The following is a 27,331-nucleotide window of genomic DNA, read 5'->3' as shown; positions in this document are numbered from 1 at the left end:
CCGACCGGCGGCGGCGGCGGCGGCGGCGGCGGCCCAGCGCGGCAGTCGGCGCTGTGAAGCGGGGGTGCTGCGAGCGGAGCCGCGCGCAGGGCGCGACTGGCGGGTTCGGGCAGCGTGGGTGCGCCGCCTCCCGAGCCCCCGTCCGCGCGCCAGGGCTCGAGCAGCACCGCGGGCCCCTCAGGCGAGCCTCGGCTCGGGGCGCCGGGACCATGGCGCTGCGCGCCCGGGCGCTGTACGACTTCAGGTCGGAGAATCCGGGCGAGATCTCGCTGCGGGAGCACGAGGTGCTGAGCCTGTGCAGCGAGCAGGACATCGAGGGCTGGCTGGAGGGGGTCAACAGCCGCGGCGACCGCGGCCTCTTCCCGGCCTCCTACGTGCAGGTGATCCGCGCCCCCGAGCCCGGCCCGGCGGGAGACTGCGGCCCAGGCGCCCCGGCCCGCTACGCCAATGTGCCCCCCGGGGGCTTCGAGCCCGTGCCCGCCGCGCCGCCCGCCTCCTTCAAGCCGCCGCCGGACGCCTTCCAGCCGCTGCTGCAGCCGCAGCAGGCGCCGCCTCCGAGCACTTTCCAGCCGCCCGGCGCGGGCTTCCCGTACGGCGGGGGCGCCCTGCAGCCGTCGCCTCAGCAGCTCTACGGCGGCTACCAGGCCAGCCAGGGCAGCGACGATGACTGGGACGACGAGTGGGACGACAGCTCCACGGTGGCGGACGAGCCGGGCGCGCTGGGCAGCGGCGCGTACCCGGACCTCGACGGCTCGTCCTCGGGGGGCGTGGGCGCCGCCGGCCGCTACCGCCTGTCCACCCGCTCCGACCTGTCCCTCGGCTCCCGCGGCGGCTCGGCGCCCCCGCAGCACCACGCGTCGGGGGCCAAGAGCTCGGCCACCGTGAGCCGCAACCTCAACCGCTTCTCTACCTTCGTCAAGTCCGGCGGGGAGGCCTTTGTGCTGGGGGAGGCGTCAGGCTTCGTGAAGGACGGGGACAAGCTGTGCGTGGTGCTGGGGCCCTACGGCCCCGAGTGGCAGGAGAACCCCTACCCGTTCCAGTGCACCATCGACGACCCCACCAAGCAGACCAAGTTCAAGGGCATGAAGAGCTACATATCCTACAAGCTGGTGCCCACGCACACGCAGGTGCCTGTGCATCGGCGCTACAAGCACTTCGACTGGCTCTACGCGCGCCTGGCGGAGAAGTTCCCGGTCATCTCCGTTCCCCACCTGCCCGAGAAGCAGGCCACCGGCCGCTTCGAGGAGGACTTCATCTCCAAGCGCAGGAAGGGCCTGATCTGGTGGATGAACCACATGGCCAGCCACCCGGTGCTGGCGCAGTGCGACGTCTTCCAGCACTTCCTGACATGCCCCAGCAGCACCGACGAGAAAGCCTGGAAGCAGGGCAAGAGGAAGGCGGAGAAGGACGAGATGGTGGGCGCCAACTTCTTCCTGACCCTCAGCACGCCCCCCGCCGCTGCCCTGGACCTGCAGGAGGTGGAGAGCAAGATCGACGGCTTCAAGTGCTTCACCAAGAAGATGGACGACAGCGCGCTGCAGCTCAACCACACGGCCAACGAGTTCGCGCGCAAGCAGGTGACCGGCTTCAAGAAGGAGTATCAGAAGGTGGGCCAGTCCTTCCGCGGCCTCAGCCAGGCCTTTGAGCTGGACCAGCAGGCCTTCTCGGTGGGCCTGAACCAGGCCATCGCCTTCACCGGAGATGCCTATGATGCCATCGGCGAGCTCTTCGCGGAGCAGCCCAGGCAGGACCTGGACCCCGTTATGGACTTATTAGCTCTGTATCAGGGGCATCTGGCCAACTTCCCGGACATCATCCACGTTCAGAAAGGTAAACCCTGGCCCTTAGAGCAGGTGACATGGAGTGTATTGTGCATACTGAAAGGGGTGACTTTGACATCAGGACCATTGTGGGTTTCAGACTCACTTACATTCTGCAGGTGGGGAAGCGAGCAAAGACGTGGACGCCTGGGTCTTTTCCCTAGGGTGGAAGGTGGATTGCTCAACAGGTAGCTTCCTCGAGTATCTCTCAGTAGGGAGTGACTACTCTTCCTGGAAGGTTCAAAGAGTACCTTTGACGACAGTGCTATCATTTTAAAGTTTGAATAGTTGAGTCATGAGCTGCTCAGATCTGTAATCTTGAGACTAGGGTAGAATTAGAAGGAGACCCAACCATGTTAGGCATCTGTTTGAACATTGCACTGTCACTTAGTGGTGGGTTTCAAAAAGTGAGGAAATAATGGGGAAGAACTGATGTCAGCAAATAAAGAGAGAAGTCTGCTTTCACCCTTCCATACCTCTCCAGCTCTGCTTTGGTAGAGGAATTGGGATAATTCTCTGAGCTAAAGAGCTTCCTGCAAAGAATTCTTGCCTGCAGCCTTTGCAAACTGAAGTAAAAGGCTCATTCTAATTTCAGGAAGAGCGTACTCATTTTGAGTTTGGAATCTATTAATGTACTGAAATTGAGCATATTGTTTAGGAGAATTGTATAGAGATACTACATAGAGTGAATCTAATCTGAGTATTGTACCTGAGAGCAGCGTTACTGGTATCCCAGTGAGTTAGCTGTCCAACTGTCAGAGCTAATGAGTTATTAATAGTTGTTAGTGTCTCTGACCTTTGCTAAAGCACTGGAATTTGCAAATTAAAAAAATAAAGTATAGCAGTAGTGCTTGTCTTAACATTTCTCACTAATGCACATTCTGATAGAATGCCTTGATTGAAAGACTGGGAAGGTGTGGGAGTTAGGGAGGCAGTCTTGCCTGTGAAAGTCCAGCGTAGGGGCGGCTGGGCAGAGGGAGTCATCCAGTCTCACCTCCTGAGCAGGAAAACCTACATTTTCTGAGCCGGTCTGGTCGTTAGTGATGAGTGCTGGCTGCTTTTCTGGTGGGCCCGTCTGTTTATGAGCAGCCCTGATATCTGGCATGTCTTTCCTTGTATTGAACTGAAATTTGCCTTCCTTGATTGTCTTTCTGTTCCCTAGGGCTGCCTTCAGACATTTGGAGACAGCAGTCTTGCTTCCTTCCTCTCTGCTTCTTTCCTTCCCCTTTCAAATGTGTGACTGGTCTTCTGACTCTTACGGGGGAAGGGGCTTGCTGGGGGGAATGATCAAACGCTTTGAATCTTGTCGCTGCTGCTGAAATGAGTACCCTGGACATCAGTACTAATTTTAGTAGAGAATAGTAACTTTCTTGGCAATTTGCAATTTGTAAATGCAGTCTAATACTTTTTGTGCAGTCATATTGCTGTTGGCCTATATTAAACCTGTATTTACATTCCCTACATTCCCTATGCCCTTTTTTTTAAAACATACATTGTTATGAATCTTTGACTTTTTTGACTGGTGTTGGTGGAACTGACTTTGTAAGCCTTTAATGGAGGAACTTAGCATTTAAATTCCATTGTGTTACATCATTCTGGACCTGTGCTGGCTGCTCTTTTACACAGTTCTGTGAGTTTGCGCAGATTGTCGGTAAATAGTTGAAAGGAGGGAACCAAGTACAGACACTTGGACATGTGTGCTGGGCTGCCGGTGTCTGTCTACTTTAGGTTGGTATCAGTTCATTCACTGTCAATCACACCGTGCACTCAGCCTTTGTCCAGTGCCCTGCTTTTGAAATTATGTATTAGAAAAGTTGTGGTGTGTGTCCTAATATCTATTTTGAGTTTACAGCAATGGTCTACTTAGTCTTTTGAACCATCTGGTTATGGCCAGACTCAACACCTGTAATCCCAGCAGTTTGGGAGGTCGAGGCAGGAGGATCGCTTTAAGGCCAGGAATTTGAGACCAGCCTGGGCATCATAGTGAGACCCTTGTGCCTACAAAAAATCAAGAAGTTAGCGTGGCATGAAGGCTCATACCTATAGTCCTAGCTAATAAGGAGGCTGAGGCTGGAGGATTGCTTGAGGCCAGTAGTTTGTTTGAGGTTGCAGTGAGCCATAATCACACCATTTCCCTCCAGCTTCGGTGACAGAGCAAGACCCTGTGTCTAAAACAAAAACCAAAAACGTATAGTTTGTTTATTTATTTTGTAGAGACAGTTGTCTGGCTGTGTTGCCCAGGGTTATCTGTAACTCCTGGGCTCAAGCAGTCCTCCCACCTCAGCCTCCCAAAGTGCTGGGATTACAGGTTGGAACCACCATCCCTGGCCTAGATTATCTTTTTTAAATTATAGAACTGGATTTGTCTCCTGTCACTTGGGATTTGAAAAACTTCCTTCGTTAACACCAGTATCATTTTATATGGCTTAAGCAGATTCAAGAGCACTAAACATAACCTCTAGGAACTTCGTTGTTTCTGTCAACCTCAGAAAGAACAGCAGTTGATATTCAGTATAGTTTGTTTCTGCTGTAACCTTGGTGTGTAATGTACAGTGAGCCTGTGTCCCTAGATGACATGTCTTTAGACTAAAGTACTACCGTTTAAAGTGACAGTGTGCAATACTTAAGGCTGAAAGCATTTGCTTACAGCCAGTGTTTCTCAAGGATGTGGAGGTAGGCCATTTTTAGGAGTATGGATGAGACAAACATCATAAGACAGGGTAAAGCTTTTTGAGTGTATTCAGGACTTGTGGTTGTAAAGAGCATCTCAGTTCCATCACCTAACCACCCCAGCTGTTACACACTTGAAATCTGGCTGATGTGACTAAGGAACTGATTGTTGGTCAACAGAGATGATGGAACTTTTCTGTCAGTGCTGGAAGTTCTATTGGACAGTGCTGTGTTAACCTGCTGGCTGTGGTTTAACTATCAACCCCATCGTAAGCTTCTCCAGCAAATTATTATCTTTCGATGTACTTTCCTGATAGCTTTATTTTTACTTGGTCATCTCATGGTATCTCCTCCTTACCATATAGGCTTAATTAATACAAACTGGGAAGGGGGAAGGAAGATCCTTCTTTGCTGAACTTCCCAGGCATTCAACCCGAGTGACATTTCAGTAGTGTGAGCATCTCTTGCAGTGTGCCTTTGTGTCCCATTTAGAAAACAACACTGCTTTCAGGACGGATGTTTGAGGCCATCCTGGTGAGAACCCGGCTACAAAATGAGGGTGGAAAACTCAAATACTCTTAAATGTGGAGGGCTTACATTTTCCTGACTATACTAAATACTGCACCCATCCTTTAATAATGGTTTTAGTGTACATACTTTCTGCAAAAGCGAAGAAAGCCATGTAGTTCCTTCAGCTAAAAGAGAATTCTGGAATTTTGATTTTTTTTCTGTCAACAAATGGAGTCTTAGATAAACAGAACTATGTAGGTTAATGGAATTGCGTGAGGAAAGATGGCAGTTTGCTGTAGTCTGCGGTACATTAGATGGGAATTCAGAATCTGTTGTGATTTTATTTGTGTTTGGCTTTGACCTAACAAGAGTCCTTTAAGTTCTTTGTTCGTAGCCAGCTGATTGATGCCGACCAGGCAGTGTGCACGTTTATCACCAATATGTAACTCCTGTGGTCCTGTTTTTTTGTTTTTTGTTTTTTTTTTCCCCAAAAGCGATAGTATTTTATCTTCTCCCTCCTTATCATGCCTGTCTGCAGTATACCTTTATAATGCTGATGTTGGTGAGTTTGGGATAGTACTGAGGAATGTATTTCATTATTAGTTTCTTGGCATATTCAGTTTTGTTTCCAAAGATAGGATGGATCTGTAATATTTAATAAAACTAAATCTGGATGGCAGCGAATTGAGGTTTCAAAGCTTTAGGTTTACCTCATGGGGCTGTTGCAAAAAGGAAAGACTGTAAAAGATTATGAGAAATACTGGTTTCATTCTTGGTTAGGAATTTGGACTAAATATAGATGACTAGAGGGAGTTACTTTAAGTGAAATGTCTTTATTCCAGAGAAAAGGTGTAAAATCGTGTTAAATTGATTTGTCAGTTTGGGTTGTGTGAAGCAGGGAGGCAGGACTAGATAAGTACATAGGCAGTCCTGTTTTCTGTCCTCTTAAATATGCAGAATCTACTTCATTGCTCTCTAAGTGTTCCGGATATCGCCCTTTTTCAATAAAAAACAGTGCCAGGACCTCAGGAATGATATACGAGTAGTCGGCCTATCAGTCTTGCTGGGTAGAATTTCATCATTGTGCTTCCTTTTACCACTAGTAGAGTTGACCTGATGTCCCTCAGACATTAATTAAAGATAGCTGGAGTCCCAGCAGGGCACACAAGGTACGGCTGGTCCACACTAAGACCTTCCCTGTCTGCTTCCCATTCTCCTGTGGCTAAAAATAGCCCTGAAAGGGTGGTGCCAGGAATACAGAGAAAAGCTCTAAGAAGTCAGGGCTGTTTGCAAATTCATCCTTAGTTTTGAAACCTTTGGGCTAGAAGTTGAGGCTGTTCGTCCTTTTTGTTTTCACTCCATCTTAGTTAAACCCATTTCTTCTTTCCCCTGCATTTACCCCAGCTGTTATCTAGAAAGATGTGAAGTCTTTTTAGAGAACACATCTGGGGCTGCTTAGCCTTTGCCCCAGTTTGTGTTTTCTTAGTGACGATAAGGTAACCTTTGGGGCTTTTGAAATACATGACTCAGTTCCTTGGTTAAAATGTAAATGTGACTGGCCAAGGACAGTCTTGGGCATGAAACTGGGTGTGGGCACTGCTCATACCACCCTGTCAGGGGTTTCTCAGACTTCTCTTTTCAGCTGCAAAGCCTTCAAAGTCACACCGATCAGTGAGATTGGAAGGAGGCGAGGACTTGCACTCCCACCCACCTTCTCCTGGTAACTCAGGGAGCCTGTGGGGTTTCCTTGTTCAGGAATGCCATCCCATCTGGTCATCTTAGGACCTCCAAGCATGATGCCAGAACTCGGAACAAGTGAGTTCTGTGATTCTCTTAGAAACACATCCCTTAAACTAATATGTTCCTTCTTTTTGGGCTGAATAAAAAACTATTATTGTATTGTCCCATATATTTTTAAATCTAAGTTTAAATATCAAGTTAGATTTAATTTGCCATGTATTTTTGAAGCTCCGTTATCATTAACTAAATGATATAACTAAAGGATTGTAAAGTGGCAGAGTAATGCTGAGCTCTGTTTGATGCAATTACATCCGGAAGGCAGACTTGTATCATATCCCACATTTATACAACACAGACTAGAATCTGCCCGTCTGCCAATGTCTGCAGGAGGGGTGGATAGGCCTCTGGTCTTCAGTGAGTTCTTGGACTAGTGATAAAGACAGGTCAGCTAGCCTCGGCAGCTCCCTTTGCCAGGTTTCTGAGAGCCTGGTTGAGGGGCTAGTCTTCCTCAGGAGTTGCACCAAGGGGATGAGATGGGGCTGGGTCTGCTGAGGGAGCTGTGCCAGTGAAGGGGTGGCATGCCAAGCCGAGAAGCCATGAGTGCAGAGCCTCGTCGCAGTGAGAGCTGGCCTGTCTGGACCAGCGTGAGCTCTGGAGGGCCAGTGTTTGAGCGCGGAGGAGTTTTGGACAAGTTATTTTAACCTGCATAACCCTCAGTTATCTTTGGCCAAGCGGGGGCACTTCCTCACAAGGTCAGCATGAGAATTAAATGTTACAGTTCATAGTAGCTAGTCACTAAATGTTTATTTTTGAAAAATAGCTGGGTGAATTTAAAAGGAGAAGGCAGCCAGGCATGGTGGCACATACCTGTAATCCCAGTTACTTGAAAGGCTGAGGGAAGGAGGATCACTTGAGCCCAGGAATTCAAATCCACCCAGGGCAGCACAGTGAGACCTTGTCTCTTAAAAAAATAAAAATAAAAATAAAAAATAAAATTAAGGGCACTCTCCTTTGAAGGACAATTCCAGTAATCTTCTCATTCCTCCTGGCAACCCATTGCCACCCGAATGGCAGGCAAAAGTATAAAAGCCTGAAGAGTCTTTAGCAGTCAAATATGTACTTTAATCAGTTTGCCCTGTATTACACACCAGAAGTAATGGTAATAGGGATAAATGTAGATATTATTTGGAATTACTGGTTTGTGGTTTTTACCTTGAAGAGTGTATGTAAATTGTCTCCTGTTGGCTCCCCCAACCCATATCACTTATATTCTGGTGCAAATCACTTAATGTTTCTGAGCTTCAGTTTCCTCATCTGTAAAAGTGAACTTCATGATTTCCCAGGTACCATTTTGTTTGTTGACTTCTAAAAAAAAGTAGAGTAGTTTTAAGTATGCAGGAAATTTTTAGGCGTTGTTTCAGGCTGGTTTTAATAGTGTTCTGTCTGCTTATGTGACTGTTATCTGGGAACATGAAAAGCCCTTATTAATTGATGTGAAAGAGCATTTATGCACATTTAATTGAGATCAATGAACATGCATTACAGGCTTACCTCACTAGGTACTTCCAATGTGAAAGTGATTAATACCTGGCCTGTTGCCTCCTGGTGAGGGTGCCCAGGTGTTCCAAAACTGCGGTATGGTAGACAGCTGGAGCAACTTCTCTCTGACCCAATTTAATAGGACCACCAAAGAGATAAATTATGATGGGTTTTTTTTTTTTTTTGAGATGGAGTTGGAGTTTCACTCTTGTTGCCCAGGCTGGAGTGCAGTGGCGCATTCTCAGCTTACCGAAACCTCCTCCTCCTGGGTTCAAGCGATTCTCCTGTCTCAGCCTCCCAAGTAGTTGGGATTACAGGCATGTGCCACCACGCTCAGCTAATTTTTTGTATTTTTAGTAGAGACAGGGTTTCACCATGTTGGCCAGGATGGTCTTGATCTCTTGACCTCGCGATCCACCTGCCTCGGCCTCCCAAAGTGCTGGGATTACAGGCTTGAGCCACTGCGCCCGGCCAGTTTTTTTTTTTTTTTTTGAGATGGGAGTCTCCCTCTGTCGCCCAGGTTGGAATGCAGTGACGAGATTTCGGCTCACTGCAACCTCTACCTCCTGGGTTCAAACAATTCTCCTGCCTCAGCCTCCTGAGTAGCTGGGATTACAGGCATGTGCTACCATACTTGGCTACGTTTTGTATTTGTTTATTAAAGACAGGGTTTCACCATGTTGGCCAGGCCGGTCTTGAACTCCTGACCTCAAGCAATCTACCCACCTTGGCCTTCCAAAGTGATGGGATTACAGGTGTGAGCCACTACAACTGGCCTCTGATATTGATCTTATAGCTTGATTAAACTTCAATTTGAATGAATTTTAGTTTACATGTCATTTCTGTACCTTTTCTTATGACTTATCTCTCACTGTGATTTAACTTTCCTTTTCTGCTAAATAAGTTGTTGTTTAGCAGGTAACGGGACAGTGAAGGTAGGGGAGCTAAAATCATTAAATTTATTCATAGAACCCTCTAAAAGACAAACTGGATTTTATTCAACAAATACCCATCATTGTTCAGGCACTATTCAAGATACTAATGTTGCATCAGTGGCCAAAACAAAGATCCCCACCCTTGTGGAACTTACAGTCTAGCAGGGTGGAGACACTCATTGAAAAACAAACACAGGAAGTAAGTTTTAATGTATGTTGGAGTTTGGTATGTGCTAGGAGAAAAAAGTAGAGCAGGGAAAAGAGGGCATGGGAGGCAGGATGAAATACTAGAAAGAATGCTCAAAGTAGGTCTCATTGAGAAGGTGAGATTTAAGTGAGACCTGAATCATTCTGGAGTTGGGGAGTCATCCAAGCAGGTATCTCGGGGGAGAGCTTTTCAGGCAGAGGGGATGACTAAAGTAAGGCCCTGGGGTGGGCATGCGACAGGCAGGTTGTGGGGCAGCAAGGCTAGGTGGTTGGAGTTAAGAGGATCCTAGTAGGAGATGAGGTCATGGAAAGTCAGATTTGCAAGGCTTTGCAGGTCACTGTTAGGACTTGGAATGAAAGCCCAAGTCAGATGGAAGCAATTACAGGGTTTTGAGCCAAGGTATGACATCCAGCTGGACATATTAACAGACTTACTCCAGAGCGATGAGAATAGAATGGTGTAAGGCAGTCAAAGGTGGATGGAATCAGGGAGCCAGTAGGAAATATTCCAGTAATCCTGGTGAGAGATGCTGCTGGCCTGGACCAGAGTGAAGACAACAGAGGTGGTCGGTGTGGGGGGCTCCCCCTCTGGATATATTTTGAAGGTAGGATCAACAGGTTTCCTGAGGGATAGGATTGTGAAGGATGTGGCATGCCAGAGAAAGAGGAATCGTTAAGGGTGACTCCGCAGTTTTGGCCTGGCCTACAATAAGAATTGTCAGAACAGGGATGGGGAACGGCAATTAGGACTTGAGTTTTCTTCCTTTAGGTAGATGGGTCTCATGCATTCTCCCCCCACCCCCACCCCAACACAAGCATTGTCAAGCTTCAGGTCTAGTCCCCTTCCTTGGAGTTACCCCCTTGGATTGCAGTCCTTTTGTGAATAATCGTCATATGCAGTGCTCAGTTATTAGTGTGTAGATTATGTTTTTATGTTCCTGCGTTGTATAGCTGTTAAATACTGTTTTATAAATGTCTAGCAAGTACTTAATGAATGCTTGTTGAATTAATAAAGTAGGCAGTCAGTAGCCACTTGGTTGATCTTGAAATAGATTTATAAGATGTTTTGTTTTTCCGTTTGTATGATGATGGATAACAGTCTAAAAGTGTACAGGAAATAAAGATAGAATCTGGATGTATTTTATGGATGAAGTCATTAACATGTGAGTGATTTAAAAGTCTTAGAATTATGTGTTTATGAAATGACTTTCCGTAATTCATTGGGGAAGGGAGAGGAAGTTTGCAAATGCTTAAGGCACCAGAAAATTAATATTGTATGCCTCATGATTTCACTTTGTTCTTGGTGTTTAAACTTATGCATGCACACACACACATAACACACACACATTTTCCTCATTGGTAAGTTTTAGTTATATTTTTATGGGGGTCTCGTTTGCTTAATTCAGAGCACAAGCTGCAGAGAACAAATTCAACTTTGTTGATTGGCCTGGATACACATGGAGCACTGAGCTCATGTGTGGAGCAGTGGGTACTTGCCCTCCAGGAAGGCTCACTCAGTTCCACGAGGGAGGTAGGATGTGTGCACAGAGGACTGAAATAAAAGGTAGATTTAACTTAGTACTGAGAATAGGACAGTGCATGGGAGTCCAGGAGATAGAAAGGAATTGTCAGTTTGTGTTAGAGGCTTGAATGGGCAGCATTTGGAGTCCCCCTTTGAAACATGGTCACAGTGTGACTTTTGGAGGAGTGTAGGTGGAAAGTGCACTCCTAATCTTGAAATGCATTAGGATAGGCTTGATAAGCATACAGTAGTTGTTAAGCGAGGTACCCAGTGCTCAGGTCATTGAAGTGAGGAGCTGTCACTATACCGTGGGACACACAATTGTGGACATCTACCATGATGTGAAATAGGACAGAGGGAGTAATTATGGGAGTGGATGGGAGGGTTCAGGGGTGGCTTCTGCCAGCCTCAGTCTAAGAAGAGTTTTGAAAACAAGTGGAAGTTTGCCAGGCAGGCAGAGTGGGGGAAGGGCATTCTGGGCTGAACCATATGGGATCAGTCCTGGCAGCCTCTCAGAACCAGCTGCTGAGGGGATACAGCAGAAAATGGGGCCCCACCCTGGATCTGAATTAGAATGTCTGTGCTGCCTAGACATTGATGTTGTTAGAAAAGCTCCTCACAGGCTTTTGATGTGCTGCTGTGTTTAGAGCTGCTGTTGGAGGTGATGGAGGAAACACGGAAGATCAAATGGGGTGCTGACGTGGTCAGACCTGCTATAGATGGGCACATCCTGGTGGCAGGTGTAAAATGCGGTTGGGGGTTAAGTGAAATGCAGAGCTCTCACATAACGTCCTAATGGGGGCAGTATCCATGGGGGTGAGAGGAGAACACAGAAGAGGCTGCTTGGCTGCAAGAGTTGGGTAAGGGACAGGGAGAAGTACAAAATAAGCTGCAAATGAGAGGCTCTGGGTCACCAACAGAGATGCCTGGAGATGGCCCAGAGTGGGGACTGCAGACTGCAGCCCATGGGCCGGTGTCACCAGGCACCTGTGTTTGAGCTAAGAATGGTTTTTATATTTTTAAATGTTTTGTGTTTAATGGTTCTCTAAGTACCTACATAATAAACTCGGTTTTCCCTCTTGACCTGCAAAGCCTAAAATGCTTACTGTCTGGCTCTTAAAGAAAATGTTTACTGACCTTTTACTTGGAGGAACAGCAGGTTAGGGGAGTGGGAGTGGCTACTTTTTATTGAGTACTTACTATGTGATAGGCAGTATTCCAAGCATTTTATGTATGTCTTTTTTTTTTCCAATAGAAAATTCAGAAGCAATACATTGTCTTAATTCCATGCAGGAGTGGGTAAGACAGCAGAATGGTTGTGAGCATGGACTAAAACCAGATGGGTTTGACTACCTGCCAGCTTCACTGTGCAACCTTGGGCTCTGTTTCCTCGTGTGTAACATGGAATAACTATGTTATTAATACAATAGCTGATCATGCAGAAAAATATTTTTTTCAGCATTAATTTCAGCAAAAATATTTTTCAGCATTAATTATTAGCTATTGCATTAGCTTCCTATGGCTGCTGTAACAAATTCCTACAAACTGGGTGGCTTACAACAACAGAAATGGATTCTCTTAGAGTTCTAGAGACGAGAAGTCTGGAAGGACAGTGTGGCAGTGCCATGTTCCCTTCACAGGCTCTAGGGGAGACTCCTCCTTCGCCTCTCCAGCTTCTGGTGGTTGCCAGCAGTCCTTGGTGTTCCTTGGTCTGCAGCTGTATCACCTCAGCCTGTGCCTTCATCCTCATGTGTCATTCTCCCTGTGTGTCTGTCTCTGTGTCTTCCCTTAAGGACACTAGTTGTCCTAGATTTAGGGTCCACCCTAATCCAGAATGATCTTACCTTAACTAATTACATATTCAGAAACCCTATTTCCAAAAAAGGTCACAGTTAAAGATTCCATGTGGATTTTAGGGTGACATTATTTAATGCAGTACAGTTTTTAACTCCCCCAAAGTGATGTCATCCCATTTGGTGGCTGTGAAAACTGAGGCTCAGGGAAGTTAAGTGATTCCCAGGGTCACAGAGCTAATGAGGGGAATTAGGATTTGAGTACATTATTTGCCTTAACTTGAGACTGGTGCTTTTTACACTACAATACGTAATATGCTTATTAGAACATTGACTTATTCTACAGGCAGTCAGGAGTCACTAAAGGTTTCAAACTGAAGAGTGACATTTAATCATAATTAAAATAGCTAACATGTTTTGAAGATTTCCTGTGTGCCAGGCATGGTGCTTTGTATTTTATATTCATTATATCTACTTAAGCTTCATAGGAGCTTTTGAGGGAAATACTCTTCTTCTTCCCATTTTGCAGACAGGAACTGAACCACAGAATTTTTTTTTTTTTTTTTTTTTTTTTTTTTTGAGATGGAGCTCTGCTCTTGTTGCCCAGGCTGGAGTGCAGTGGTGCAATCTCAGCTCAGTGCATTCTCCGCCTTCCGGGTTCAAGTGATTCTCCTGCCTCAGCCTCCCAAGTGGCTGGGGTTACAGGTGCTTGCCACCATACCTGGCTAATTTTTTGTATTTTTAGTAAAGATGGGGTTTCACTTGTTGGCCAGGCTGGTCTCGAACTGCTGACCACACGTGATCCCCCTGCCTCAGCCTCTTAAAAGTGCTGGGATTACAGGCATGAGTCACCCTGCCTGGCCAAACCACAGAAGTTTGAACTGCAAGTTCCCGGAGGCATCCTTCACCGTTGCAGCCTGGCTTCCTGAGGCAGGGCTTTTGGGAGTTACTCCTGTTGGTGGGCAGAGATGAGGAGTCTCTTAGAGTAGTCCAGGTGAAAAGGTGGCTTTGGAAATGAACAGGTGAACTTGAGATACCTGCTAAGTAGCGTGGCAGGACCTGGTGAGGCACTGGCTCTCCTGAGGAATCTAGTGTTACCTTAGAGGTTTTAAGTTTGGGTGATAGGAAGTAGTGAAGCCAGTGTAGAAGAAGTAGGCAGACTGAGAAGAGGAGCAGGATTAAAAGGAAAGACAATGAATGGGGCCAAAGGGAGTCTTAGAAAATCCTATTTTCCAGGCCTTTTATTGTGTTTAGTTATGCTGACATTTGTGATTTTCACAAAAGCCACCTATTTTCTGCAGCAAGACATTTTTAAATACAAATAGATGTTACCATGGATAATCTGTAAATGTTCATGTTTTATGACTTGTATTTCACGTATATTTTAAAACGTGATACATTTTTAGGTGCTTTGTTTTGTCTTTAGTTGGTTATTTCTGATTTCATACAAGGAAGTCCAGATGCGGTCAGAGTGAAGACTCACAGCCACCGGATACCTGGGCGCTGCCAGCTCGAGACAGCAGGAAAACCACAGGAGTAAGGAGTGTCCCTAGGTTTAAAATAGCTGATTTAGGAGTTATCTCCACAGCCAGCATCTGATTGTAAAGGGATGTGAAGCAGCACTCAGGATAACAATGAGTGCTGTGCTGCTCACCAGTCAGTACCACTGTGGCTTATGTGGCAACTGGGACAACGGAGTTTACAATTTCAGATAAAAACTGGAAAAGTATTTGAAAACGAGAAATGCATTATTTGCATTTCTGCTAACTCCAACGTGAACCACAGCTCTCAGATGGAGTCCCGTAAGTGCCCTGGCTCTGTGCGTGTGGCTCATCTTGCATTGGCTTCTCTTTTAACTAAAGAGCAGCGGCCACTTTACTCTCCTCCAGGCCCCATCTAGAAGGACATCTGTTTAGATTTATTTTAGCAGCTTCTATTTAGATGTATTTTGGCTTAGGTCTCCCTTTGTCTTTCCAGAAAAAAAGAAAATAAAGTTTTACCTTTCATTAAAAGTACTTTCCAAAGTTCACTCTTTTCCCTGGTTACAGATATGCTTGTTGTATGTCATGTGTCAAAAGTGTTGGCAGCTTGCAAACATATCTATTGTTGCTTTTTTTTTTTTTTTTTTTTTTTTTTGGTAGAGACCGGTATCCGTGCACATGTCTGGGGTAATTAAAGAACTAGGCACTCCAGACCTCAGGCCTCAATTTGTGTTCTCTGAATTTGAACGATTACATGGGTTTTACTTTACAAAATCAGTTTTTTCAAAGTTTTATAGTATGGTCAGCATTGTCAAGGATATTATGTCTACCTTTACTAAGATTCTATGGGTATCAGATCTTTATGAAAAGAAACAATACATGGTTTTTTTATTCTCAGAAGTCTTCATCTATCTTTGCTTGGCTATAGGCAAATCAACATTTTAGCCATCATACCCAAAAACACTTCTTAAATAATGATACTGTGTTTTCAGAATTCTTCTGAAACTATCACCCTAGTAATTTTATCACATATTTAATATTCACTATAAGCTAGAACACCTTTTTTATATATTTAAAATTACCCAGCAAGGAACAGTTTTACCAAATAAACCACAAGAGGTACAATCATGTGATTTCTGTCTTCATTTTTGGAATGAGGTAACCTGTATGAACATATATGCATATTAAGTAAAAGTAATCATGTTTTAAGGTATTTATACTCAAGTGAATGTTTGTATTCAAACTGAATGTTATTCTTCCCTTAGACATTAGGTGATTGCTGAATGAAGCTAGAAGAACTACTTAATTAGAATATAACAACACTTTTACCTGAAACAGACTAATGATCTTCAGAACGAAATCAAGCTTAGAGGCCTGAATTCTTTATGTGATTTCTTTTTTTCAAAACATCAAGCAACCAGGTTTTTTCTTTTTGCATTTGACTATGCTTGTCTTGACCCTCTTCCCTCCTTTTCAAAATGGTTCAAAAGCTCTCTTTGTCATTTATTATATTTCTGAATTAAAAGTGAATTTTAAATTCTTTGAATTTTGATTGCTACTAGCTTTAGGGACCTTTATGAGTCCCTTCAGAAAATTGCTTTCCCTGACTTGAGTATCAATTTTGTACCCTCCAGAGTTTATTAATGTGGTCCAAACCTGGAGCCCACTTAGTATGAATCCATGCAGGTATAGTATTTAGGGTTTGGAGGTGGTTTGTGGGTTGCTCATCCCTATGTTGGTGGCATAGGCTCCAAGGAGGCATGGGGTACTGGTGTCGTGTGCTGTGTTTTGAGGTTGATCTGTGGGGCTTTGCGATCGCCCTGGGTGAGGCATTCCCCCTTTGGCCACATCCAAGGGAATTGCCTGAATTGGGCAGACCCAGGTTCACATGCAGCTGAACAGTGAATAAAATTATTTAGTTTCCCTAAGTTTCACTTGCTGCCTCTGAAAATGGGGGCAGTGTTTACTGTTATTTCAGGGTTAAAGAGAAGAAAATGAGACGTGCAAAGTGCAGACTATAGTTGTGCACAGAGCGGGTGCTCCTCTGTGATTATCGTGTGGCTGGACGGCCGTCCTACTTCTATATTTTAGGTGGATGCTGGCCTTTGCTTTTTGAGACATTTTGCTCAAAACAATATGAAAAAGTAAAAGTAAATATTAGAATAGAGAGGGGAAAGGTTAATCAACAAGTAGGTGGAGACCAACAGGGAGGAAGGAAAGGGGAGGGAAAGAAGTTAATGGGAGTCAGCAGGGAAGGCCAGGGTGTGGATCCCAGTGATGAGAGGATAAGAACCCAATAGGCCACTTTGACCAAATTAGCATTTTCTTTCAGCATGTTACATGTGCCAGGGAATGAAGAAAAACAGGCTGAATCCAGTCTTGAGCGACTTCTAAGCAGCTGTCCTGGTTGCCCTTCAGCCTGTCTCCTGTTCTTTTCCGCACACCCTGGCTTCTGTTTTTTGGGGAAGGGCCCCTGGAAGACAGAAATTGAGTTAACGTTTTTGGCATATTCATGATTTCAAAATTAAATAAGTTGCTTTCTTTCTTTCTTTTAAGAGAGAAAATGTAGCCTTTGGATTCCTGTTGCTTAGTGACTGGGCCTTTTGTATAATTAGTCTTTGAAGAGACAAGAGACAAAACATACTGAGAATAAGAGATCGGATTGAGGAAAGGAAGGCAAAGTTCAGGTGCAAGAACTGGATGGGCTTGGGCTGGGAGCTGTTGGAGCCATGGCAAGCCCTGGGTGGCCTGAGTTTGGGGGTAGGCAGAGAAGAGGGAAAATGATAAGGAGGCCAGACAGCTTCTTTAAAGGGAGGGCAGGGCCTTGCCAGGTTAAAATGCCTGAGGCAGTCCAGTGTATGAGGGCCTTTTTTTTTTTTTTAACCCCCGTCTCACTTTGATGGGTCAGAATTTTCCAGGAAAGTTGTTTGTCCCTGCAAATGAGAAGCCGAGGAACATGGAATAGAAGAGATTAGTGCAGTGCAAGTGCATCTGCTAGTGTGCTCGTTGAGTTTCAGATTACAGTGAGTTCTTAACATGTGCTGATGGGCTGTATGACTTGAGAGATTCACTACTCCTACTCAAAAACAATCAGCATTGAAATCTTTCTTAAGTGTTAGTTTTTACTGATGGAAATAGTTTAATGATGTGCTATGTAAGGAGTGTGGTGCTTTTGAAAATGGTGCTGATTTCTAATTCATATTTTTTAATTTCTTAAGATTTGAGCCTTTTAAGGTAATGTACCTTGTCACATGATTAAATTCTTTTGTTTTCATTGTTTTATATTCATTACAAGCCATGAGTAATATAATCCCTCTAAAATTGAGAACATGTGTATTATAAACAAGGACAAAGTTATTCCTTGCTTTGTTCTTTTCAGCCTGAGCATCCTTGAAAACTGTGAGATGGCTTACATTGGTTAGATACAAAGAATAAAGGTAGTTAGGGATGGAAGTGAATTTAGAACATTGGATTTCTCTGGAGCTGGGACTGGTGATAGAGAAGTGGGGCAGAGTACCTTTCTCTGAGCTTGGGCAATTGCACTGATATGAAAAATGAGCCCTGCTGGGAAATTTCCAGGTACAGAATCAGCACGGGAATCTAGAAGGTTTTGTTAATAACAAACCCTAAAGCAAAGTAAAAATATTGGTTTAAATTTCCAATTTAAACCAAGGAAGGAAAGGACGCTTTTCAACAATGTAGCAGGGTTAAGGCTCCGTCTCAGGCCTAATGCGCTCAGTCTATGCCCACAGAGAGGGTAACAGGTTTCCTAAATGAGGCTGCCCTGCTTCAGGAAGGGAGAATGGGACGTGCTGGGGCTGGCAGGCAGGTGGAGGTGGCATCTTTGCCATGAATTAGCTGTGGGACTTTGAACAAGTGGCTCAGCCTCTTGCTTGTAGAATTGAGATAATTGTACCAAAAACTCTTCTAAGACCTTTTTAAAAATCTGAGAGCCAGCTCTGCCCTTCTCACCTGGGAAGCAGCTCTGCCTCGCCTTCCCCGGAGGGCGTCTTCAGGACTGGAGAGATGGGAAGGTGTCCTGGGGCTCCTGCTTCTCCTTTAGGAATTAGCCCTCAGGGTTATAAAGTTCCTGAGTGCACTTTCTGCCCTGTGGAAGAATTCGAATAATTCGCCCAACTAATTCAATAATTAAGTTGAACTCTCAACCAAAACGTCACGCTTTTTAGGAGGCGCTTACTCTAGCATCCTTCTGCCTCCTTCACAGAAGATCCTCTGAGGAAGGAACAACTGCAGTGTGTCAGAGGCTCAGCCTGGAGGGCACTCCGGGCTGCTTTTGCCTGTTTGGGATCGCTGTCATGGGATGTGGTTGACGTCTGTTGCTTCACTTTCAATAATTATTTTTCCTGTTCTTCAAATTCCTTTTAAGATGTATTTTCAGGTCGGGCGTAGCAGCTGACACTTACGATTCCAGCAGTTTGGGAGGCTGAGGCGGGCAGATTGCTTGAGCTCAGGAGTTGGAGACTGGCCTGGATAACTTGGCGAAAACTTGTTTCTACAATTTAAATTAAATAGAAGAAAGAATTTCTTTTTGGTTGGGTAACTTGGGAAGGCTCTACTACTTCATGTGTTACCTTCTTGTAAATAGTGTTTTCTTCTGAATTGGAATCAAACTTCATTGTTGGTGTTTTTAAAGATTATGCTCACTGCTCTGTATTGTCAGCCTCTTACTTAATCTCAGAATTTAATGTGCACCTGCATTTTCTTTTCATAATAAAATCATAATATGCTCATACTATTCCAGTTGCACCGAACTGATAACCGATACCTAATATCTGTTAGCCCAAGAAGCAATTTCAGTTTAGAGTGACATTGTTATTGGAAAATGTTTTTCCTTCTGATTATACCTGTTTATGGTTTTCTTTCATCTTAAAACTGTTCCCCTAACTGTGAGTACTGTGGGATCTTTTGTTTGTTCTAACAGTGGTGCTTTTGACCTTAGACTTCCTTGTATAATTGCTTTCCCATTCTTTTGTTTCCCCCTTCTGTTTTGAAAGCAGTGTGGTGGCAATATGATGTTTATGAGGGGAGGGGACTGGCCGGGGGCACATTCCTCCTAAATTAGCCACTGATGTAATTGCGTGTTTTCATAATGGTTGCATGATAAAAATGTGTAGTCCTTGTGTTACTCACATTCTGGGCAACGTTTTTAGTTGTCATTTATGCTCCTCACATTGGGTTAAAAAACAAAGCACTACAGCCTCCAGAATGCTTAAAAAATGCTGTCATACTTTGTTACAGCTCTGCAGCTGGTTGCATTGTACCTCTGCCATTGTTTCTTAGGCAGCTACAAATTACTTAATTTCTAAAGCTATCCTAGAAGTAGCAAGTCCATAATGATCTAACTGCTCCAACAGTTTCCACCTCCAACATGCTAGAGCTGAAAATTGTGCTCTCTGCTTTTCTTGCGATGTTTAAAATTTTGAATATGAATATAATTGTGAAGCCTAAAAATATGTACACATAATACCCAGTTTGAGCATTGTCAGATCAACTGTGAGAACCCAACCGTTTGTAACAAAACCCAAATTCTACTTCTAATCATAATACTATTTTACTCACATCTATCTAATGCTTGTAATACTGTTTCTATTGGAAAAATATGTTTCCATTTTCTTTTAGAGTGAACTCAGAGCTTAGGAGCTCAATGGGCAGAGGTGGGCAGAGGGAAGCTTCCTGGGAACCCCAGATAGCGGTTCTGTTAGCTCTAAGTGTTAAGCACTCTTGGAGTTTATGGATCACGTGAGCTGTTTAAAAGATGTCATTTTTTTTTCTACTTACTTCTAGCCAGTAAACTAGTAAATTGACTTTGATAATTAGCTTATCTTTTTCATAGGGAGAAAAGCACTGATACCTTTACTGTTTGTTAAAAGGTGTATAGAAAAAGCTAATTGGAAAGTTGTGAGATGAATTTTTTTTAAAAACAAATGATTTTCCTGGGAAAAGATGTATATATTTTAAAACTTTGCCAAATATTTTATGAGTTCACTTTTTTATTTGGCTTCAGATGTTGGAAGGCCCTTGGCGTTATCATCCTGAACATTAACTGTCATTCTCTTCAATTCAGGATATATTCAGGAACTCTCGATTTTTAATTTGTGTTAAGTGTATTACTATCAACTTGTTTTATTTTAAATCATCTTTTATCTTTCTTTCGAAGGTGAGTATGGGAGAAAATCAATTGAGTTACATTTCAGTTGAAGGAAGTTATTTTTGTTTTTAAAAACTTGCTCTACATTTGTGGGTACGGTTCTATGGAGATATAATCTTTCTTGATCACACATAGCTCTCCTTATTCCACAAGTTTGCACATTTATAGTATGCTGTTTAATATCTTCATTTGCAATTTTGTATAGTTTTTATTTTTTAATTTTTTTTTAAACTTTTTAGACAGGGTCTCGCTTTATTGCACAGTCTGGAGTGCAGTGGTGTGATAACAGCTCACTGCAGCCTCAGAACCCTTTGACTCTGCCGCCTCACCCTCCTGAGTAGCTGGGAGTACAGGCATGCGTCACCACACCCGGCTAACGGTTTCTCTTCTAAATAGTAGTATTTGCTTTGAAGTCAGTTATACATTCAGATCCCATCTCAGCCTCCTGCTGGGTTAACTGGATGACTTGTTAGGCTCAAAGATGTTGAGTAACTTCCTCAATTTCCTTGTAGTAAAAGTAGGAGTAATGTCTGTTGTAAAGTTGTATTAAAGGTTAGAAACAGTAAATGGAAAGTGCCTTTGCATATGTTATTACTATTTCTAGCAGCTACCATTTACTGTTCAGATATTCTATTCCCTGCCCTTCACCCCGCCACCATCCGTAGTGCAGTGCTGGGCATGTAGCAGGCCCTCTGAGCATTTTCCATTGTGACATTGGTCACATGTCTTGGAGGAAGCCACGTTCAACTCCCATGTAGAATTGTGTGCTTTGTGGACCTGTTTCACTTTGTGTCAGGGTAGCGTGCCTGCCCTGACAGTGCTTTGCGGTGTGGCTCCTGTTTGAATCTCGCTGTTCTATCAGTGTGCTCTATACATGCCAGGCTTCCCATAAATGTTCACATTAAAATTCTTGCCCCAGAGCCTAACCTTTTGGGGAGTTTAAAAACAGCAACATTTTGTGTCATTTACTTAATAAATTTACACTTAAGAAAATAATGAGTCTTTGGTTTTTTTTTTTTTTATGATGGAGTCTTGCTCTGTCACCCAGGCTGGAGTGCAATAGCATGATCTCAGCTCACTGCAGCCTCCACCTCCCAGGTTCAAATGATTCTCCTGCCTCAGCCTCCCAAGCGGCTGGGATTACAGGCGCCTGCCACCACACCTGGCTAAAAATGACTCCTAAATTATTCTTGGCTCCTCTAGTCTGTATGCTTAGCAAGCTTGAAGGTATTCCATGTTGGCAGATCCTGGGGGCTAAGAGATGTTAATACTCATTGCTGTATCCAAGAGTTTTGAAAATGTATGCTGATATGGTAAGCTGTAAAAACTTTAGACTTGTTCCTTTTTTTTTTTTCTTTTTTCTTTTTTGAGACGGAGCCTCACTTTTGTTGCCAGGCTGGAGTGCAGTGGCGTGATCTCAGCTCACTGCAACATCTGACTCCCTGGTTCCAGTGATGCTCCTGCCCCAGCCTCCTGAGTAGCTGGGAGTATAGACGTGCACTGCCATGTTAGGCTAATTTTTTGTATTTTTTGTAGGGATGGAGTTTTGCCATCTTGTCCAGGCTGTTCTCAAACTCCTGGCCTCAAGCCATCCACCTTCCTCAACCTCTCGAATTGCCAGGATTTTAGGCATGAGCCACCATGGCAAGCCATGGACTTGTTGGTTTTTAAATTGGTTGTTATGGATGCACATCTGTAATTCTGTATAATACAATGCAGTTTTTCAAAATATGGTGAACTCATTTAGAGTTTGTCAAGCTGGAATTTAGTTGACATTCACACAATTCAAGGCCAGGTTTCCGAACTTCTCTATACTGGACTCTATTTACTATGGTGAAAAGCCAGGCTCTAGTGATTAGAGCAAGTAATACTTGCAGAATATTACCAATACAGGCAACAGCCATTACACAGATCAGGATATGTGAGATCCTGTGTACTACTGGTCCTTAGCATTTGGACATTGGACTATGGCTTCCTCAGGTACCTTGGATTGAAATCGGATGAAAATATAGTCAAATCACTTGAGATTTTTCTCTTTTAATTTCCTATTCTCTTCCTTATCATTATAAAACATGTATTTTATCACTGCACATTCTCAGTCTTTTGAATTTTTTTTTTTGTTAGTTTTTACATGTTATATTTTCCTGGTCTTTTCAACTTCAATTTCTGTAAATGAAATGTGAAACCTGTACAAATATAACAAAGATAAATGTTTTATGAGAAATTATTAATTTTTTATGTTGGGGAGATGTCTTTCTCTTCAAGCAGTCAAATTTTAGTGCTTTGCTGATGCTGTCAGCCATAGTAGAACTGTTTAAAGGGCTGCACTTTCAGAGTGATGGCTTCTTAGTAGAACTGGGGCAGGAGTCTTTCTATCAGAGTGCACTTCTCTGCCATGGGTTAGGTAGAAGTGGTGTGTGGCTTGTGTGCTCCGTGCACCTACGGTACCCATGTGTTCTTGTTTCAGAGCTCTGCTGCTTTTCACTTAAAGATCTCATTTAGAATAAATCAATGAAAATAAATGTGTATTTATGTGCACACCTGCACATACATACGTATATAGGATGAAATTTCCTGTTGGTGATTTTTCCTTTCTCGGGTCTTTGAACTATGCCAAAAAAGCATACTGCTTTACGTTTAAGGGTTTTGTTTAATACTAGATTTATATTATATTTTTCTGTAGGAGATTTAAGGAAATGTAGAAATAGGGCATCTTCCCTTGTATATTTCACCACTGGGTAAAACAACATTTCCGAAACAAAGTCCCTCAGTTTCTGTACCTCCTTCTACTCAGTGTTCCTGGTTCTCTTCTCAGTAGTACTGTGTTTTCAGACTGCCAAGCCAGGTACACTAGCTGTTTCTCTGTATTCTGTCTTGTCTTTCAGCATGGTTTGGTGGAATCAGTGCTAGGCAGAGTTGAGAAATCTGAATTCTTAAGCTGGCTTTGTTCGAGTGATTTGAGCTTTATCATTACTCATTCTCATGAAGCCAGGAATAGCCTATTTCCTGCCCCTAAACATTCTCAATATTTTGTGTCTTTGTATGACTCTGCTTCCAGGGGAGGGCCTACCTTCATATGGCACCTGTCAGATTGGTTGATCCTCTACTTCCTCCCCTGGAACGCCCTCTGTTGATACTTCTTGGCGAGAGATTATGGAATCACTGGCACCATTCCTAAGACATGATTAGGGCAGAGTTAACACTCACCGATACTTATAGTTCCAAAAAAGGGGTAAATCTTATTAAGGCCCTTGTACTGCAGGTGTGGGTCTCCTGATGCACCGTGAAGTCAGAATCAGACATGTGTTCACAATTCACCCCTTCACCAGGCACTTTTCAGCTGGGTGTTTACTCTGGATGACAAGATATGGGCTTGGCCAACCCTGATAGGTGGTAACCTCCAATTGTAGACTGGCAACATTGCCAAGCATCTTCCAAAGTGCAACCTGTGTTGGTACTAACTTGTTTCAGAGATTGGTTCAAGAGTCTTAATTATTTAGTGAGACGTTCTGAGGAAGTGGGGTTGGATCCCTTATGGGATGTTTTTATAAATAGTATAATTCTCTTAATGTATGTGGAAATAATGATGTCACACCTGTTAAGCCTGTGAAAACTGCAGTTTCTTGTCTTAAGGACATTTCGTTGCAGTTTATTACCATTTATGTATAGCATCTATACTTGGAAGAGATTAGATACTACAGATACTTGATCAGTATGTCAAACACTTGTTTTTGAAGAGAAATTTTAACAAAGAATGTTTTCAGAAACTGTACCAGATTCCTTCCTTTTTTTTTTTTTTGAATGAGTAATTGTGGTCCTCACTTTAAATTTCAAAGGTATTTAAAGTGGTTTGAGCAACTATTTATAATGCCCAAGATTCTGTTTAATATGTAGTTATGTCAGTGGGATATGTGGATATATAGGTTGTTAATTAATTGTTATCTTTAACTACAGGAGCTCTTACCAAAGTCAAGGAGAGTAGGCGACACGTGGAGGAAGGGAAGATGGAGGTGCAGAAGGCTGACGGCATTCAGGATCGCTGTAACACTATTTCTTTTGCCACTTTGGCTGAAATTCATCACTTCCATCAAATTCGAGTAAGAGACTTTAAATCACAGATGCAGCATTTCTTACAACAGCAAATAATATTTTTCCAAAAAGTGACCCAGAAGTTGGAAGAAGCTCTTCACAAATATGATAGTGTTTAATGACTGGACATTGGATTGTGGACTTTTTTCAGTTCAAGGATAATTTCTACAGCAGAATAAAAACTGCTATCAAAGAGCTATTGCCAACTATCAGTGGTGGTACAAGGACGGTTTTGTGTTCAACTGAAACCCAGCTGAATTTATAATTATGTAGGAAATAAACAGTTAATATTGTTATATAATAGAAACAGTACCACACATTGTAACTAAATTATACTATGTATGCCTACACTACCATTGTAACTTTTGGAATAATGATTATACTATTTGCCTTATTGCTTTTTGAAGTATGGGTATTTTAGTGCATACTTTGTAGACCTCAAAACCCATGAAGGGTCTCAAAGAAGCTGGCTGGATAAAGGCCTGCTGTGGATGCCTTTTTACTCTCATAGATTGGGATTACCTAAATTCGACCTATTCTCTGTTTACAAACTCCAACTAGAGCAGCTATGCGACTTTGTGCCTTTAGACTCTCGGTTTTTCATTTCTCCCAGTCCCTCCCTCATCTTTTTAAAGTAAGTCACAGCTTTTCTGATTGAAAGAGTGAAAGGCCAGTGCATATATTGACAAACTGATGATAACCTCATATTGGCAGTAGGGGATGGGGGTGGGAGGATCAGCTGTCATCAATTTGCACAGCAAGTATTATCTCCTGATAAGATGCTCGTGAATGCAGGGGAGTGAGATTCATTGCTCATCTTTGGATATGAAGTCTATTAGGGAAGAATGGTGCCACTATTCCCTTAGATGCAACAGTAGCATAGCCTCTTCACCCAGGCATCCCAAAAGCTTGGCATGAAGATTTCAGCAAACATGTCTTACAACATGAGAAGGAGGAGTCTAAGTCAGTCGGGGGATAAAAGAATCGAATCATTGACAACACACACTTGGCTTTAGTTCTTAGGAGGGCTTTGTTTTTGTTTTTACCTTGAAGATTTTCTTTTAATATTCAGTTTTTTTTAAAAAAAAATGGATCTACACTGTTAACTGATTGAGACTCCACTGTGATTCACTCGTTTACTTAAAACTTTTCAGGGATGTCTGTAAATTTCAGTGTTATATGTCATGAAAAGTGATGTTGATTGATTTTAGGAGGGACCAGAAATAATTTTTGCTATTCCAAATACTGAAGGAAAAAGATAATTGATTTATACTGTGTTTTTTTGTTTTTTTTTAGAAAAGTATTCATAAGCCCCCAGGACATTTAACCTTAAAATTTATTTTAAATCTATTCTTTTATTATTATAAGGGAAATACAGATGGCTGACAAATACCAAAAAAATTGAAAAGCAGCTTAATGTAAAAAGCACAAAGAGATTCTGGCTTGCAGTGCCACAGTCTCAATGTTTTTATAGTTGCTGAATTAACTAATGTGATTATTGAGTGTACAGATTTAAAAACTGTCACAACAGTTAAAGTGTCTACTGTTTTTATAAAGTCAAACTTATGCTGCCTCAGAAATCCCTGGGTACTGAAATAGTAACATGGAAATGAAGAGGTCACTTTGAAATATTGGTGAGTCACAAAGATTCAAGAAAAGGATCAGTTTGCAGATACTCATAAAAAAGAGTTACTGAAATAATTACTCAACAGCACATTTACTCTCTAAAAGGTAGTTTCATATGGGTTGAATTTTTAAGATCAGATTATCATAATTTTGTTATTTGGTCAAAATTTTGTACCTTAGGTGACTTAGAGCCAGATTTAACATCATGAACATTATGTGGCTTTGTCTTTACTACAGATATGTGGAACTGTAACCAAATATATTGTTTTCTAAAACCTGTTGATTGCAAAATACAGTTCTATAAACAAAACCCATATGTATATATAAATGCTAATTTTGCAGAAGTTTGGAAATTATAACTATAGCATTTAAGTTTGAGTCTGTATTGGACAAATAAGCACCATGCTTTTCAAATGATTTAAAAATTACTTTTATTTGCCTCTTTATTTTGATGGTGGTTTGATTTTTTTTTTTTAATAGTAAAATTACTAAACTTGTGCAATGGTAGGATGGAAATTATCTGAGGTATATTGTATGATTGTACTTTAGCCAGGGTGGACATAGCTTAAATTATAAAAACTAAAGATGAAAGTACAAGGAAGTATAAGTATAAATTGATGCTGCCTACTTCTAAGAGAACTTTCATTCTTCATAACCACATAACATTATAATGCCAGTGATTCATAAGGGATTTAAATTAATTCTATGGGGGAAGACACTAGAATTATTAGTGTTCATTTTCATCTGAGATCTTTATTCTCTAACGTTCTTGGTCCTATTGAAACATTGCAGTATGCAAAAATACTGCAATGTTAAACCCAAGAGAAAAGCCATTATCATGTGTATGCTGGTCATCATGATCAGTGTGGTACAATTTTTTAAAATAAACTATCATGCCCTTCATGCCATTATTTGTCTTTATTTCTCTGATTTGTAATCCTGATATGTGATGTGTTTGTAACATATGGGTGTGCACTTGAGCCTGTTTTACTGTTTTAATTAGGCAGAGTTGTTTATGTGCTGTAACTGTAATGCAGCGAGACTGGTCCTACAGCCATAGGTGGTAACCTCGTTCCCCATCCAGGCTGTTGTATCTGAAGGTACCCAGTTTGCACCCAGCATGAGGGAACGCATTTGAAAGTGAAATGTAAAGCCAGTGAGTGAATAGTATAGTAATTGAAATTTTCCCAGGCTTCACCTATACAGTTGTTTTGCATTTATTCACAACAG

General features: G+C 42.7%; 1 protein-coding gene across 1 annotated transcript; it reads left to right on the top strand.

Annotated features, from left to right (window-relative positions):
- On the top strand, positions 1–27,004 carry SNX18 (sorting nexin 18). Its single transcript, XM_039471317.2, has 2 exons — positions 1–1,830; positions 24,341–27,004. Exons 1-2 carry the CDS (start codon positions 210–212, stop codon positions 24,592–24,594), a joined length of 1,875 nt encoding a protein of 624 aa, XP_039327251.1. The 5' UTR covers positions 1–209; the 3' UTR covers positions 24,595–27,004.
- Positions 27,005–27,331: the final 327 nt, after the last annotated feature.

This window comes from Saimiri boliviensis, chromosome 1 (assembly GCF_048565385.1).
Source record: "Saimiri boliviensis isolate mSaiBol1 chromosome 1, mSaiBol1.pri, whole genome shotgun sequence".
In the NCBI taxonomy this organism is placed as follows: Eukaryota; Metazoa; Chordata; class Mammalia; order Primates; family Cebidae; genus Saimiri; species Saimiri boliviensis.
Note: the sequence above shows the minus strand (reverse complement) of the source record. Positions and strands in the feature narration are given on the sequence as shown.